Source organism: Euleptes europaea, chromosome 2 (genome assembly GCF_029931775.1).
Source record: "Euleptes europaea isolate rEulEur1 chromosome 2, rEulEur1.hap1, whole genome shotgun sequence".
NCBI classification, from domain to species: domain Eukaryota; kingdom Metazoa; phylum Chordata; class Lepidosauria; order Squamata; family Sphaerodactylidae; genus Euleptes; species Euleptes europaea.
Genome location: NC_079313.1, coordinates 28,829,377 through 28,844,363, shown reverse-complemented (window position 1 = coordinate 28,844,363; position 14,987 = coordinate 28,829,377). Strand labels below are relative to the sequence as shown.

General features: G+C 42.5%; 1 protein-coding gene across 1 annotated transcript; it reads right to left on the bottom strand.

Moving 5' to 3' along the window:
* Positions 1 to 4,693: 4,693 nt before the first annotated feature.
* Positions 4,694 to 12,501, bottom strand: PRG4 (proteoglycan 4; the record flags this gene model as incomplete). The annotated part of the gene is made up of 4 exons (XM_056844719.1): positions 12,381 to 12,501; positions 10,317 to 10,436; positions 6,039 to 6,293; positions 4,694 to 4,788 (listed from the first exon to the last, which is right to left on the bottom strand). Coding segments are annotated over exons 1-4 (591 nt in total), but the record flags the coding sequence as incomplete, so codon positions are not given.
* Between the last annotated feature and the right edge of the window lie 2,486 nt (positions 12,502 to 14,987).

Sequence of the window (14,987 nt, the reverse complement as noted above, 5' to 3'; positions counted from 1 at the left end):
GTAGTCCCTTCTGGTTTGTCATTTTTATCATCACCAGTAGGGCTGGGTTGGCCACTTGAGGTCTGTGTTATTATTGGCTCTGTGACTGGAGTGGTTCCTTCTGGTTTATTAACAGGGATGGGTATGCCATTTACTGGATCAGATTGTGTTGTTATTGTGTCTCTCACTGTAGTAGTCCCTTCTGGTTTGTCATTTTTATCATCACTGGTAGGGCTGGGTTGACCACTTGAAGGATCAGTCTTTGTTATTGTCTCTCTGACAGGAGTAGTTTCTTCTGGTTTATCGTTTTTATAATCAACAGCAGGGATGGGTGTGCCATTTACTGGCTCAGCCTGTGCTATTGTTGTCTCTCTGAATGTAGTAGTCCCTTCTGGTTCTGGTGTTATTGTCTCTCTGACTGTAGCAGTCCCTTCTGGTTTGTCATTTTTATTATCACCAGTAGGGCTGGGCTGGTCACTTGAGGGATCAGCCTGTGTTGTTACTGTCTCTCTGACTGCTCTGGTTCCTTCTGGTTTCTCATTTTTATCATCACCGGCAGCGCTGGGTGTACCATTTACTGGATCAGTCTGTGTAATTGTGGTCTCTCTCACTGTAGTAGCCCCTTCTGGGTTTGGGGTTAATGTCTCTGTGGCTGTAGTAGTCTCTTCTGGTTTGTCACTTTTATCACCATCAAGGCTCAATCGGCCACTTGAGGGATCACTCTGTGTTATTATTGACTCTCTGACTGGAGTGGTTCCTTCTGGTTTATCATCAGGGTTGGATGTGCCACTTCTGGAATCAGTCTGGGTCAGTGTTACTGCCTCAGGCACTGTGGTGCTAATTTCTGGTTTACGATTTTTATCATTACCATCAGTAGTAGGTGAATTATTTGAGGGATCAGTCATTATTATTGTTTCTCTATCTGTAGTAGTCCCCTCTGGTTTGACATTTTTGTCATCCACCTTAGGACTGGGTGTGCCATTTGCTGAATCTGTTTGGGTTGTTGTCTCTGTGAGAGTAATAGTCCTTTCTGGCTTGTCGCTTTTATCATTACCGTCATTACTGGTTATGTCTCCTGGATCGGTCTGTGTTTTTGTTATCTCAGTAACTGTAGCACTACTGCCTGGTTTGTCATTGTTACCATCAAGATTTACGGTGCCACTTGTTCGATCTGTCTGTGTTACTGTCTGCATGACTGCAGTTGTCCCATCTGGCCCGTTATTTATATGATCTCCACCAGGAATGGGTGTGACGTTTACTGTATCAGTCTGAATTATAGCTGTCTCTGTGCCTGTTGTACTGCTTCCTGTTTTGTCATTTTTATCATCGTCACCAACATCATCTTTATCACTTGTCACATCAGTTTGTGCTACTGTTGTCTCTGTGACTCCAGTACTACGTTCTGGTGTGCCATTTCTATCACCAGTGTCTGGTTTAGCTGTGTTACTTGTTGGATCTGTCTGTGTTGTTGCTGTCTCTGTGGCTGTAGTACTCCTTTCTGACCTGACACTTCCATAATCACTTACAGGCTGAGGTGAACTTGTTACTGTTGTCTCTGTTGCTCTAGTACTACTTTCTGGTGTGTCATTTATATCACCAGTACCTGGTTTAGCCGTGTCACTTGTTGGATCAGTCTGTGCTGTTGCTGTCTCTGTGACTGTAGTACTCCTTTCTGTCCTGACACTTCTATAATCACTTACAGGCTGAGATGAACTTGTGAAAAGAGTGGCAGGAGTTGAGAAAAAGTCTGCTTGTTGGTACTGAGGACTATGTGGTTTGGAAGACTTAACATTTTTTGTGATTTCTTCAAAAGGATTGGAGGTTTCTTGAGCGTTGTCTGAAACAGTCATAAGAGGGGTGAGAACTGGATTGTCTTGAGTTACAAGTTGTTGTGATCTAACTGGCTCATTAGTTGGTGTTGGAGTTAACGCAGGGTCTCTGATTGTCCCAGAAGTAATTTCTGATTCTACTGTGTTTGTAGTACCTCCACTGTTTATGCCTGATGGTGAAACAGTGTCTTTCTTAGAGTTGTCCACCAAAGTTGTCAGCTCCATAACTGACACCCCCTCTGTAATAGCAGTTTTTGTACCTGAATCGTCTTCAGTTTTTGAAGTTCCCAGTTCACCAGTAGTAATTCTTTCTTTGATTGTTGTAGTGACCTCTTTATTGGTACCAGGGGTCTCTTTAGAGTTCGTTGTTTTTTGATTATCCACTGCAGTTGTCTCTGTTACAGGAATAGGTGTCTTATTTTCACCAGCTGTGGTTGTCCCTTGATCACTTACAGTAGTTTCTTTTTCTGCAGTTTTACTTGTATCTGTGAAAGGTGTAGGAGCTGTTCTTTTGTCAGCAGTGGTTGTGTCTTTGGCTTCAACAGTACTGCTGCTTGTTGTCAGCTCCTCACTAGCAGTCATAGATACTGTTCTCTCTGTGGCTGTTGTTTCTTTATCAGCAGTAGTTGTCACTTTCACATCTGTAACAGCAGTCTCTTTACTGGCTAATGTTAAGGCATTTGTACTTGAAGTTGCTACTGTTTGACTTCTTGCTGCTGTTTCACTTACACTTGTTTTATCTGTTGTTACACTCTCTCCAGCAGCAGTGTCTGCATTGCCTGTTGTTCTTGTGTCTTTATTATCTGTGGTCGTTTCAGCCAATATGGAGACAGTACTTGTATCAGTTACATCTGATTTACGAGTTATTAAAGTCTCTGTTGCTGTAATGTCTGCTGTGGTTATTGTAGTGTCTGTGTTACCAATTGTATTTGTTATGACTCCCTCTTTATTTGTAGTAGTTGTTTTATCACTTTTAGATAGTGCATCATTCTGGTCTGTTGTTGAAATCTGACTGTCTGCACTGGTTGTGTCCTTATCAATTGTTGATAATGCTTCCATAGCTACCGTAGTAGTATCTCTTTTGGCTATTGTTGTTGTGACTTTAGCTGCAGAAGTTGTGGTTTTCATATCAGCAGTGCTTGTACCTTGGCCCACTGTGACACTAGCTGTAGTTGACAATGTCAAAACCTCACTGACACTTGAAATAGTGCTAGGTGATGAACTACTGTTTGGCTTTAATGGTTTTGTAGTAATGATTGTGAACAACGTGGTCACTTTTTCAGACTGGAAAGGAGGGATCTGACTAACATGATCTTCAGATAAAGGAGCTGTTGCAGTACCTTTATTTCCTTCAGTTGTATGTTCCGTGTTAGGTTGCTTTGTAGTTGTAGAAGGCTGACTAGTCATTGTCATAGGTGCAGTTGTTGTGGTCATAGTAGTAGGTATCATTGTTGTGGTCATAGTAGTAGGTGTCTTTGTAGTCATCGTAGTAGGTGCTGTCATTGAGGCTGTTGTACTAGGTGGCTTTGCTGTGGTTGCAGTAGTAGATGGTCTTGTCGTGGCTGTAGTAGAAGGCAACTTTGTTGTGGTTGTAGTAGAAGGTGGTCTTGTTGTGACTGTAGTAGATGGAAGCCGTGTTGTGGTTGTAGTAGAAGGTTGACTCATTGTGGGTATAGTAGAAGGCTGACTGGTTATAGTTGTGGTAACTGCTGTTGTCAAAGCATTGTCTACCCCACTACCATCCTCCTCAGAAATCACTTTTCTTGCTTTGGTTTTTGAAGTCTTTGATAATGACTTTGATGATTTTTTAGCTAAAAGAAATGGGTAGAAAATGACACATCCAGTTATTGAATATGCATTACCGTTAATACAAATTACACTTCGGAAACTTTTTGGTGTGGTTGCCTCAGACCCTGTGAATCTTAACACGCTGACATGACAGAAGCTACCAGGGCTACAGACTTAATGGCATACCAACTGTACCTATTTTACTAGGAGAAGGACATGGTAAAAATCTATAAAATAAATAAAATTAGATATGAAAACAAAGATTTATTTATGTAAAACTGTACAACGTCATGCTGACCTATATGTTACCAACTTGCCTACTGCAATGGTCTACAAAGCTGTCTCATTTTACAATGCAGTTTGGCAGGGGGGAATGGATGATGAATAAGATAGCTAACAGTATAATTCTTCTCCTTGTGCCATATTTCTGATTGTCTGTCCAACCAACACAACATTGGAAAAATCTACCTTCAAACTTTTGAAATGGATTTGTATGCTCACCACAAAACTGTAGTGACTTCAGTGCAGTGGCCTACATGGAACCCTGTCTAGCAAAATGGGTTCAGTCCACACTTCGGTGCTCTTTTGCAACATGCCAAAAATCCTGATTAAAAAAAATGTTTTGGACTTGCTATAGGACAAAGTTCTCCAGGCTCTCCCTCCTAAGGTAATCCTTGTTGCAAGCCCCCAAAGTACATTTCTGTATTTATTTCAACCAATACATTTAATATCAATTAAATATGTTTATCCCATCTCGTCTAATCCAGACATTATTGAAAACTGATTTGGGGCTGGAATATTTAAGATCAGGCATATCTCAAATGAACTTAAAATATTGGCTTGGATTCTGAGCAGCAAAAGCAGATGCACCCTTGAGGAAGGCACCTTCTCTACCTCCTCATTCCCAGTGTGGCCTTCTGTATATTTAGTTAGTTAGTTAGTTTAGAACTTTTTTAAAAAAAAGTAATTTGACACAGACATGAGTATCATGCTTTCTTTTCTTTTACACCTTTATTTCAGCATGTTTAAAAATGATCATAAAACATACCTTTCACTTTCTCTTTTACTTCCTCATTATTTTTATCATTCTTCTTCTTTTTCTTGTCCTTTTCATCAGTATTGCTTGTTGAAGCCATGGTTCTCCGAATTTTTGAGGAAGTTGAGGAGGAGGACGAAGATTGCTCAGAATGTTCTGCAACCAAGCAAAAACAATCAGCAAAAAGAAAAAAGCCGCACAGAATTTAGTTTTTTTCTTGACTTTTTTTTTTTTAACGGATGGAGTCCTTGTGGAACTTTGGCCCTCGGACCAAATGTGCCAAGAGCCCCTCAAGAAGAAAGGACGTAATCTTTTTCAAAACTTATTATTTTGAGTCTAAAGTATAATCTGAAATATAACTTGGGTCGTTTTGGCAACTAAAATGCAAAAAAAAAAAAAAAAATCCAAACAAACCCTCCAGCTCTTGATCTATTTTCAAAGCTGGCCATAGCCCTGAAATAAAAAAACACCTGCTCCTAATCTGGAATGGGTTGGTATGTGAGCCCACAAATTCTGATATTTGCTACAGTGTTAAATTCACTGCTGGAATCACATTTTCCCCTGCAAGCAAACATAAAGATGAGAATGTAATTTTTTGAATAGCTAGGCTATCCGTGAGGAGCCCCATGGCGCAGCGTGTTAAGCTGCAGTACTGCAGTCAAAAGCTCTGCTCACGACCTGAGTTCGATCCCGACAGAAGTTGGTTTCAGGTAGCCGGCTCAAGGTTGACTCAGCCTGCCATCCTTCTGAGGTCGGTGAAATGAGTACCCAGCTTGCGGGGGGTAAAGGGAAGACGACTGGGGAAGGCACTGGCAAACCACCCCTCAAACAAAGTCTGCCATGGAAATGTCAGGATGTGCTTGCACAGGGGACCTTTACCTTTTAGTCCTACCCGTGGGGCTTGAGTTTGTCAAATAAGCCACCATAGCATATGGCCAAGCATGTTTTAAAGCATTTTCAAAAGCAATGTAGGGAACAGACTAGGCTGTCTGCTGTTCGAACAATAAAAGCAAAATCCCACTGGGTACAACTAACCATAGAGCATCCCATGTGCATAAGCCTTCCTCATGCCTGCCCATCCCATCCTTCACCAAAGCATAAACCATTTGCAATACAGAGAATATTTGGTTCCTCTTCCTAGCCAAACTGGGCATTTTCCTCTAACATAAAAACAATTAATCATAATGTAATTTAAATTATTAGATTGTTCTTATGTAAAATGGCAAATGAGGCTCTTTGGAAATCTGTAAAAGATTGCAGCTTCCTTTGAAAATAGATTTATAAGTCCCATATTTTGACTCTTTCTTCAACAGTCCCACTAACATTCCCAAGGAAGAAACCAAATCACTGTTCAACAAAGAAATTTAGGACACACACTACCAAATTCACAAATTATGCTTTCCTACCTTCCATAATTTCATGAGATATTTTCTTTTGCTTCTTTTTCTTCTTTAATGGCTTTGGTTTGGGTTTCGGCTTTGGTTTGGGTTTGGGTTTGAGTGGTTTCGGTGAACGTTTGGTTGTCGACTTAGTAGCTGGAGGAGCCGCTTTTGGTTTCATGGCTGTAGATGGTTTAGTCATGGCGGTGGTGGTAGTGGAAGGCGGGGTTGTTGGTGCGGTTGTGGTAGTGGTTGCCTTAGTTTGGTATATGGTAGTTTGGCCTGCAAAGAGACATAAAACTCATATCTCATTTGAGAGTTCTCTTCTATTGCTCAAAGTAAACATGGTTGATTTATAATCTTTAACAATACTTGTTAAACATATTTAAAATTGTTTTCTTTTTGCTGGGGATAATTTACATAAACTTGGCCTAAAGAAATTTTGCTAAGTTTAAGTCTGCCTAACTTTCCAGGCAGCATCCCAGCTTTTCCCCTGATCCACGAGAAGGGTTGCAAATCTCCAGGTGGTGGCTGGAGATGTCCCACTATTACAACTGTTCTCCAGGTGACAGAGATCAGTTTACCTGGTGAAAATGGCTGCTTTGGCAATTGGACTCTATGGCATTATACCCCATTGAAGTCACTCCTCACCCCAAACCCTGCCCTCCTCAGGCTCCACCCTCAAAATCTCCAGGCATTTCTCAACCTGGAGCTGGCAATCCTATCCACAAGATTCTCCTTGGCACTACCTTTGACCTGCCAATTTCTACCCTAATCTACTTCCCTAGGGTTTCCAACATCCAGTTGGGGTCCGAAGGTCTGGAATTACAACTGATTGCCAGAGTACAGAGATCAGTTCCCTTGGAGAACTGGCTGCTATGGATGGTGGTGGACTGTATGATATTATATCCCACTGAGGTCCCTCCCTAAACTCTATCCTCTCCAGGCTCTACCTCCAAATCTGCAGAAATGTTCCTACCTGGAGTAGGCAACCCTACCCTTGACTCAGCCAGGAGGTCAATATATTTTAATCCAATATTTGGCAACCCTACTTCTAGGCTCAACCACTGTAAGAGGTGTGGCAAGAATAGAATGTGATCTTGAGGGCCATGAGCATAAATTGCTTTAAAAGAAGATTAGACCAAATCACAGAAAATAGGACCATCAATGGTTACTAGTCATAGTGACTAAATCAGAGGTAGTGAACTTCAGAATACCAATGAGCGCAATAGACAAATGGCAGACTTCTTGCATGTGAAGTAGGCATGAGGCACTGAAATGAAGAGATGGCATACCACACAGACACATCTGTATGCAAGTGTGCCATGATGTGCATGATGGTAGTACTCAGCACACAGTGCCTGCTTCACACAGTTCAAACCCAGTCGTCTAGAAATGGGTTTTGTGTAGAGCTGCTGCATTTTTCCTGCCAAAGACTTTATTTCTTTAAAAAAAAACTGTGTTTGTAGAATTTCTGCCTGTTATGCAGCTTTTAAGGCACAAAACAACAGGAGAGAAAAGGCATCCGTCATCCACACAATTCAATTCCAGACAATCAGATTCATCTTGTTTAGTTTTAAAGCAAGCCAACGTAAAGGAGGAAGGCATGACTCGTGTAATATTGATGAATCTGAAGAGCTGGGAATTTCAGCATATGCAGCATTCCTTATCCCTTGCACACTACCTTGACCTCCCCAAATCCCCTCTTCCATGCAAGGTCTATGAGACCTGTCCTGATTTGCATTCAGGGTTGCCAACCTCCAGGTACTGGCTGGAGATCTCCTGCTATTAAACTGATCTCCAGTTGATAGGGATCAGTTCACCTGGAGAAGATGGCCGCTTTGGCAATTGGGTTCTATGGCATCGAAGTCCCTCCCCTCACCAAACCTGCCCTCCTCAGGCTCTGCCCCCAAAAATCTCCAGGTATTTCCCAACCCGGAGCTGGCAATCCTATTTGCATTTGGTCACCCTAATTAACATTAAGCCAACTACGAGTCTACCGAGCCATCACCAAACAGCAGCTTCACTCTTGCATGGCAGCCAGATGTACAAAGTACATGTTTGATGGGAGACCTAAGTCTGAGAAACTGATTCTCCACCAAACAATTGTAAAGCCATAAAGAAAAGGTGCAATTTACATTGTAGGGTCAATAGTGGGGGATAGGGTTGCCAGGTCCCTTTTTGCCATCGGTGGGAGGTTTTGGGGCACAGCCTGAGGAGGGCGGGGTTTGGCTTCACTGCCATAGAGTCCAATTGCCAAAGCGGCCATTTTCTCCAGGTGAACTGATCTCTATCTGCTGGAGATCAGTTGTAATAGCAGGAGATCTCCAGCTAGTACCTGGAGGTTGGCAACCCTAGTGGGGTAGGGAAACTTTTCTCTTGCCTGTTGTTTCTTCTCTGTAATCTCTTCTCCTCTGGCCATGGGCGGGGGAAGCAGATGGAATGCAGGATTAAAACAGAAGGAAGAAGAAAACTTAAAAGGCTGCTGCTACTTTGCTACAAGTTGTGCCTTCTTCCCATCTCTCTCTCTTGTCAAAGATGGGGATTCCCAGACCAGCAGTACACTCCTAAACGTATCACACCCTTATAAGCCATTGTAAAATTTAGAAGGGTGTAACTCTGCTTAGGACTGCACTGTCAGGTTTGCCGGAAAACAAATACTTTGGCTGGCCTTGATTCTTCTCGAAAAACGACTGCTTCTTGCAAAGTTCTTGCAGAGCAGAACAGACCACTGGGTCCATTTCTGTTTCCTTGCGGGCTGACAGAGCAGGGTTTTCCAAAGGACACCCCCCTTGCCCTTCTATTGTCCTTTTATTACTAACCTTCTACAGGACCTTCTATTGTACTTTTATTACTAACTTTCTACAGGATCAATGTTAAACCTGGCATAACTCCACTGAAGTCAAATGAAGTTATGTCTGCTGAAAATCCAGACCTGACTGCATAATAAATAAGAGGCCATAAATGTGGGTGCGGTTGGCATATATAAAGGCTAAAAATAATGGAAAAATAAATAGATGGTTGCCTACAAACTTTTGATTCTCTGTTGGCTTTTAGCACTTCCTGCATTTATTTCATAGTAAATTAGCCACACACCCATTATGAAGGGTGATCCATGAGTGGGCCAAAAGCTTGTGATTTGCAGGGAAGAGGACAATGCGACTCTGTGAGTTCCTTCAATGAGACACATCCTCCACCACGATCTATGTCACTGAAAGATGGACTACCCAGTGGAGGAAGTATACATTTATATAGAAACATCATATTAATAGCAGCACTTCAATTTTCCCCATAGAAGCAAACAGCAACCTTCGTTTAAATGAAGGTATGCACTTGTGTACGCCATTGGGTTTGGGGCTAAATGTATTTCCTGTTCCAGATTATATTAGCATCTGGGGAGGAGCAGGTTTCCCAGAGGCAGCCCATTAGTGTGTCTCATCATAAAACTCAACTGCTCCGAGAGGTGCAAAAATGTAAAATGTAAAAAATAAATAAAAACGTAAAATAAATAAAAATAAACCTGACCTATTTAGAACTCCTGCACTCCTAACTCCATAGTGGCTTGCTGTTGGTTGAAGGTTCTGTTGTGTTTGCTGACCAAGATGTTGGGGGAACATCCTTTCCCTGTCCCCAGTCCAAAGCCTAGGTGACCAGGCTCTCCACCCAGGTACCCCCATAACCCATTAATTGACCCCGCCCTTTCAAAGCCAATCCCCCAATGTTTACTTGTTTATCATGTTCTAGCATGAAAGTGCTAGCTTGTGACCAAGAAAGAGAATATTGGGAATTCACTGTTTGACAGATAAACACACAGAGGTTGCCTCATTTCCAGCAGGGCCTCATGTCTGCTCCTTCATACAAAAGTGTCCTCCAGACAGAAATTTGGGAAGGCATCTAGTCTAGCTTTCTCCCTGACATGCTACTTTTCTGTATGGAAAAGGTTTTTAAAAAATAAATAAATAAAGGAACATTCAGTTATTTGAGCTGCTGTATGCAATCTGAAGTGGTCCCATCCAAGCCCAGGTGAGCCTAGGGTTGCCAACCTCCAGGTACTAGCTGGCAATCTCCTGCTATTACAACTGATCTCCAGTTGATAGCGATCAGTTCACCTGGAGGAAATGGAACGCTCTGGCAATTGGACTCTACTGCATTGAAGTCCCTCCCCTCCCCTCCCTAACCCTGCCCTCCTCAGGCTCCGCCTCAAAAACCTCCCGCCGGTGGCGAAGAGGGACCTGGCAACCCTAGGTGAGCCACCTTAGCAACACCTTGGCCTGAACCCTGCCATGTAATGTTTAGGTTACTCACCTCCTATACAAGTCTGTTCAAAGTCTGGGCAGCACTTGCCATATAATGGACAGTCTGGATCACAGTCACATGGTCTTCCTCTTACAAAGCTCTCAGAGCAACGACCTTTACAGGTGAGTTCTACACAGGAGGATGTAAGTCAATTAGCTTTCTTTTCTTTGCATTCAGCAATGGAAGCTATTGTATTTAAGCTATTATTGGACTCGTAGATGGAAGATTTTCATGTAAATGAAGTGGTCATTGCAAGCTTCATTCAAAACACCCTGAATTAATTTATGACCTAGGTGTAGTGGTCATAACTGATTATCGCATATTGGATATAAATTAGAATCTGTGAGTTGGATCCTATGACTCTCTTTCACCAAGTCTTTTTCCAACCGAGAATGACTTGCTTCAACAAAGAAAGACACTACTCCATCAGAAGAAGACTTTCTCTGTCAGAATAAAACCGTTCCCTATTGGAATGATTTTTGTTCTCCCTTAAAGGAAAACTTAGCAGAAGAGAATCATAGGATCCAGCCTTCTGCTGTATACCTGTAGAATCACCCCAACCCAAGAACATACTAGTTCAATTGTTTGTTTCTCATATAACGTCACTTAAATGTTGATGCCATAGTATATTACTGAAGGTGGCATGTATTCTACCAGTCCACTAAGCAATGTTAGAAGCCTTCCTCCAGCCTAAGAAGACCTGTGTCTAAGCTGCCTTGGTGGCCCTTCCACGAGAAGAAGAGCCACTTAAGTTGGAAGAAGGTTCTGTAGGCTAGAGGAAGGTTACATACATAGGTTAGTTGCCTTTCATTCTTGTTCCTAGCAAATATAATTACAAAAACTTACCCATCTTCTTTACTATACCTCCTTTATGTCCTTCAGTTTTATTCTGGAAGGTTGCAGATAATCATCAAGTAAAACATGACACATTTTGTGTACCTGTGTTTTTTCAAGGTAAGATAATTGTGGAACATGCACTCAAGACATTGGAGTGTGGTTACTGGTGCCCAGTTAGGACTTCTGCAAATCTCACTCTCATAAAGTATATGACATACAGTGGGAGACTCATTGAGATTGCTTGTGATATAGCTAGAAAGATAGTTAAGGAAGTGGAGGGATTGCTTGTATTGATGTAGCATTGAGAAGAATCAGCCAAATATTAATGTTTGTTTTGTAATCTAGATAATGCAGCAGAAAAAGATAGGATATTTCAAAACTCATGCTTAAACCTATTGAACGATTGAAGGCCAGTTCTCACTGAACTTTAAGAAACTGGATAATTCCCACTGGGTAGTGCCCATGCCTGGGTCCTTCATGAAACATGTTTTGGCAATGACTCATGCACAATATTTGTTACCCAGTGATCTTGTGAAATGCATGTTGGGAACAACTTGCATATTGAAGTCATTTGTGTCACATGACATGTTTCCACTACCCACAGGAATTATTTGTGGATATTTGAAAATTGTACTAGGAGTACTGGCCCTGAGTCTGCAAATCATAGGACAACATTTTCCCCTCCCCCCACAAAACATTCAAAAAATAATAATAATAACGAAGCCAGGACAAGAGACACAACATAGAACATGAAGGACACTGAGACAAGAAGTAATAATAAGGGAAGGATCTTAAGGCAGTGGCTTTCAAACTTTTTTTTACTAATGCCAAACCCTTTCCACAACAAATTTATGTGGCAAGAAACTCCATCACATCTGCCATGGAACGCAGGAATGTCGCAACACTATCAGTCCCCATGGGGAGCTGGCCTGCTGTGCCTAGATGTTGCCCGTGTACAAACCGATGGCAACCCTTGGAACATATTCATCACTCCTCATAGCTGTGCCTGGCAGGCAAAGTTCTACAATTTCGGATAAATGCCATAATGTCAGACAAGTTGTCTTTTTTTTTTTTTAAGAGAGAGAAACGTAATTCCCACTAGTGAACTTCTCATTGAGGAACCTCCCAATAAGCGTATACAGAGTTCCCTGAAGCATAGGCTGAAAACCACTGTCCCAGTGCAACAGATCCATGCTTTTTTTAAAAAAAAGTAGCTACATGGGGTTGAGGACTTACCTGCAATGCAGAGTCTCTTGTAATCTGGGCAGCACTCCATGTAGAGGTAGCAGTTATTATCACATTGGCAGTTATGCTTCCTAGAATACCCTGCCCCACATCTCCCTGCACAGCTTGACATATCTAAAATCATACAATACCGTTGTAAATATTGCCAAACCAAGAACGGTATGTCAGGAAATTAAATGCATGACATGGCATTGGGAGAAAGGATCTTGACCGTCCTTCTTTTCACATGTTTGTCTGCTATAGTCATTGTAACAAAACAAAAAAAGCACACAACTTATATGGCCTTGATCTACAGGCCAAACTGGAAGAGGCACCGAAAGATGTGTGTGGTGTAGTGGTAAGAGTGGTGGTTTGAACTTGGGTCCCCCTGGATTCTAGTCCAACACTCTGCTGTCATGTAAGCTTGCTGGGTGACCTTTGGCCAGACCAACACTCTCATCCTAATCTACCTGTCAGAGTTGTTGTGATCTGGTGTGGTCTTGGGGAGAAAAAGGAATTGAGGAAAGAAGGGGAGAAGGAGAGGCTACAGTAGTTGGGAGGGGGGGAAAGGAAAGCTGCCAAGAAGGGGAGGGGAAAGTGGCAGCCAGAGCCGGATCGGAGAGAGGGATGGGAAACGCAGCCAAAGGCAGGGAAGGTGTGGAGAAATGGGATCCATCAAGGGTGGCTGGGAGAAAAGCGGAGCCAGCAATGAAAGAAGCAGAATCCGTGCAAGGAGAAGGGTCTTTGGGAGGAAGAATGGTATTTCTCATAGCCCTCCTGTATAACAGTGTAACTATTGTGGGCTGTGTGCATGATGCCTTGAACACATCTGCTCTTTTCATTGATTATCATGGGCTTGCTGTCTGACTGGATCTAATATTCATTCCTGTTTTTTTAAAGATTAACTACTTGGAGTCTTTTAATGAGGCATTCTGTTCATGGAATCAGGGGATGAATTGTAATTCAAAAAAGGAGGTGGGACCCAACAGATTATTTGAAGCCACTGGGCAGGATTCTACCACTCCATATGCAGCAGGCATAGCTCTCCTGCATTCCTCTCTATTGCTGAGTCTCTTTCTGACTCCTGGAGGGATCAGTCCCAAGGAATAACTATAGAAGTTGGGGGAGCTGGTGTGAGGAAGGGCAAGGAGCTGAAATCACTCCTCCTCCCTGTTCCGCATGTGCAGATCTGCAAAGGGGAGGGGACTATTTCATCCCCTGGAGTTCCAGTTTGCCAGTCCTCACAGCTCTACCTCTGTGCAGATGCTGTGATCCAAGGAACGCTCTTATGTGCTGTCAGAGGGAACTGCTGTGATGGAGGGAACCATGGAGAAACTCTGGGGGTTACCGCACTTTGTATTCCCAGCGATGTATTAAGAGTTTGAAAATGTTATAAAAAAACATTGCTTTAAAAGGGTCTTTGGATACCACGGCTAATAAATGGTTGGAAGACGTATTTACAGCTAAAGGGGCCAAACAAAGTGCGAACAGTATTTTTTATAACGTTTTCAAACTCTTAATACATCACTGGGAATACAAAGTGCGTTAAGAAGGTCTGTGCGCCTTCTGCACATGGATGGCAGGATACTGCCCACTGCTATCAATCTGTCGTAATCCAGACCAGTACAACCAGCTAGAAGCACTAAGCAAGGATCTTTTGATTAAAAATGAAAAATGGACTGACATTTAATTTTCTAACTATTCCTATCATCTTCTGTTAGCCTAACACAAGTACTGAGAAACTAACCCAAGTAAGGAGATCCCAGGAAACTAACCCAAGTAAATGAGATCCCAGGATCATAATAACTAGGGTGGATGGCATCATCTGGATCTGTCCTGAATTCTGTCCCTTTGTGGGCTACTGACAATAAACCTGTGAGGCAGTTTATGGTGAGAGATAATTATGTGCCTAAGCCATCCAGAAGACTTTGTGGCTAAGCTGAACACGAGTCTCTTCAGTCAAAGTTCTTCACCATACCACTATACTGCACTAGCTCTCAGAGAAGTAGTAGTAGTGTTGGTTTTAATATGCTGACTTTCTCTACCACTTTCTCTACCACAACAGACACCCTCTGAGGTAGGTGGGGCTGAGAGAGCTGTGACTAGCCCAAGGTCACCCAGCTGGCTTCATGTGTAGGAGTGGGGAAACCAACCCAGTTCACCAGATTAGAGCTCATCACTCGTGGAGGAGTGAGGAATCAAACCTGGTCCTTCAAACCACTGCTTTTAATCACTACACCACGCTGGCTCCCTAGCAAAAACAGGCAGTAAACAAGGCTGGTGATTTGTGTGTGCAAACTGTTTCCCCAGTCTAGGCTAAGAAGGCCCTGCTTCATGCCTGGATAGACTACCTCCCTAAACTGATGGTGCACGAGAGTCTCTTCCCTGGATCTAAAGAATATGGAGAGAAATGTGTTAATGCCTTGAGAAAAGGGGGTTGAAATTGACCCTTAACAATATATTTAAGAGTAAACTACATGTTACTGCATGTGATGAAGTTCTAATAGTTGCTTGTCCATTGCAAAATGCCCTTGGGAGCAGATGGGGAAGAAATCCTTTCACAGCCAACCGCGTATTCCCTGAAACTCTCCTGCCCAGCTGTTCCTCCTGCTGCTGTAT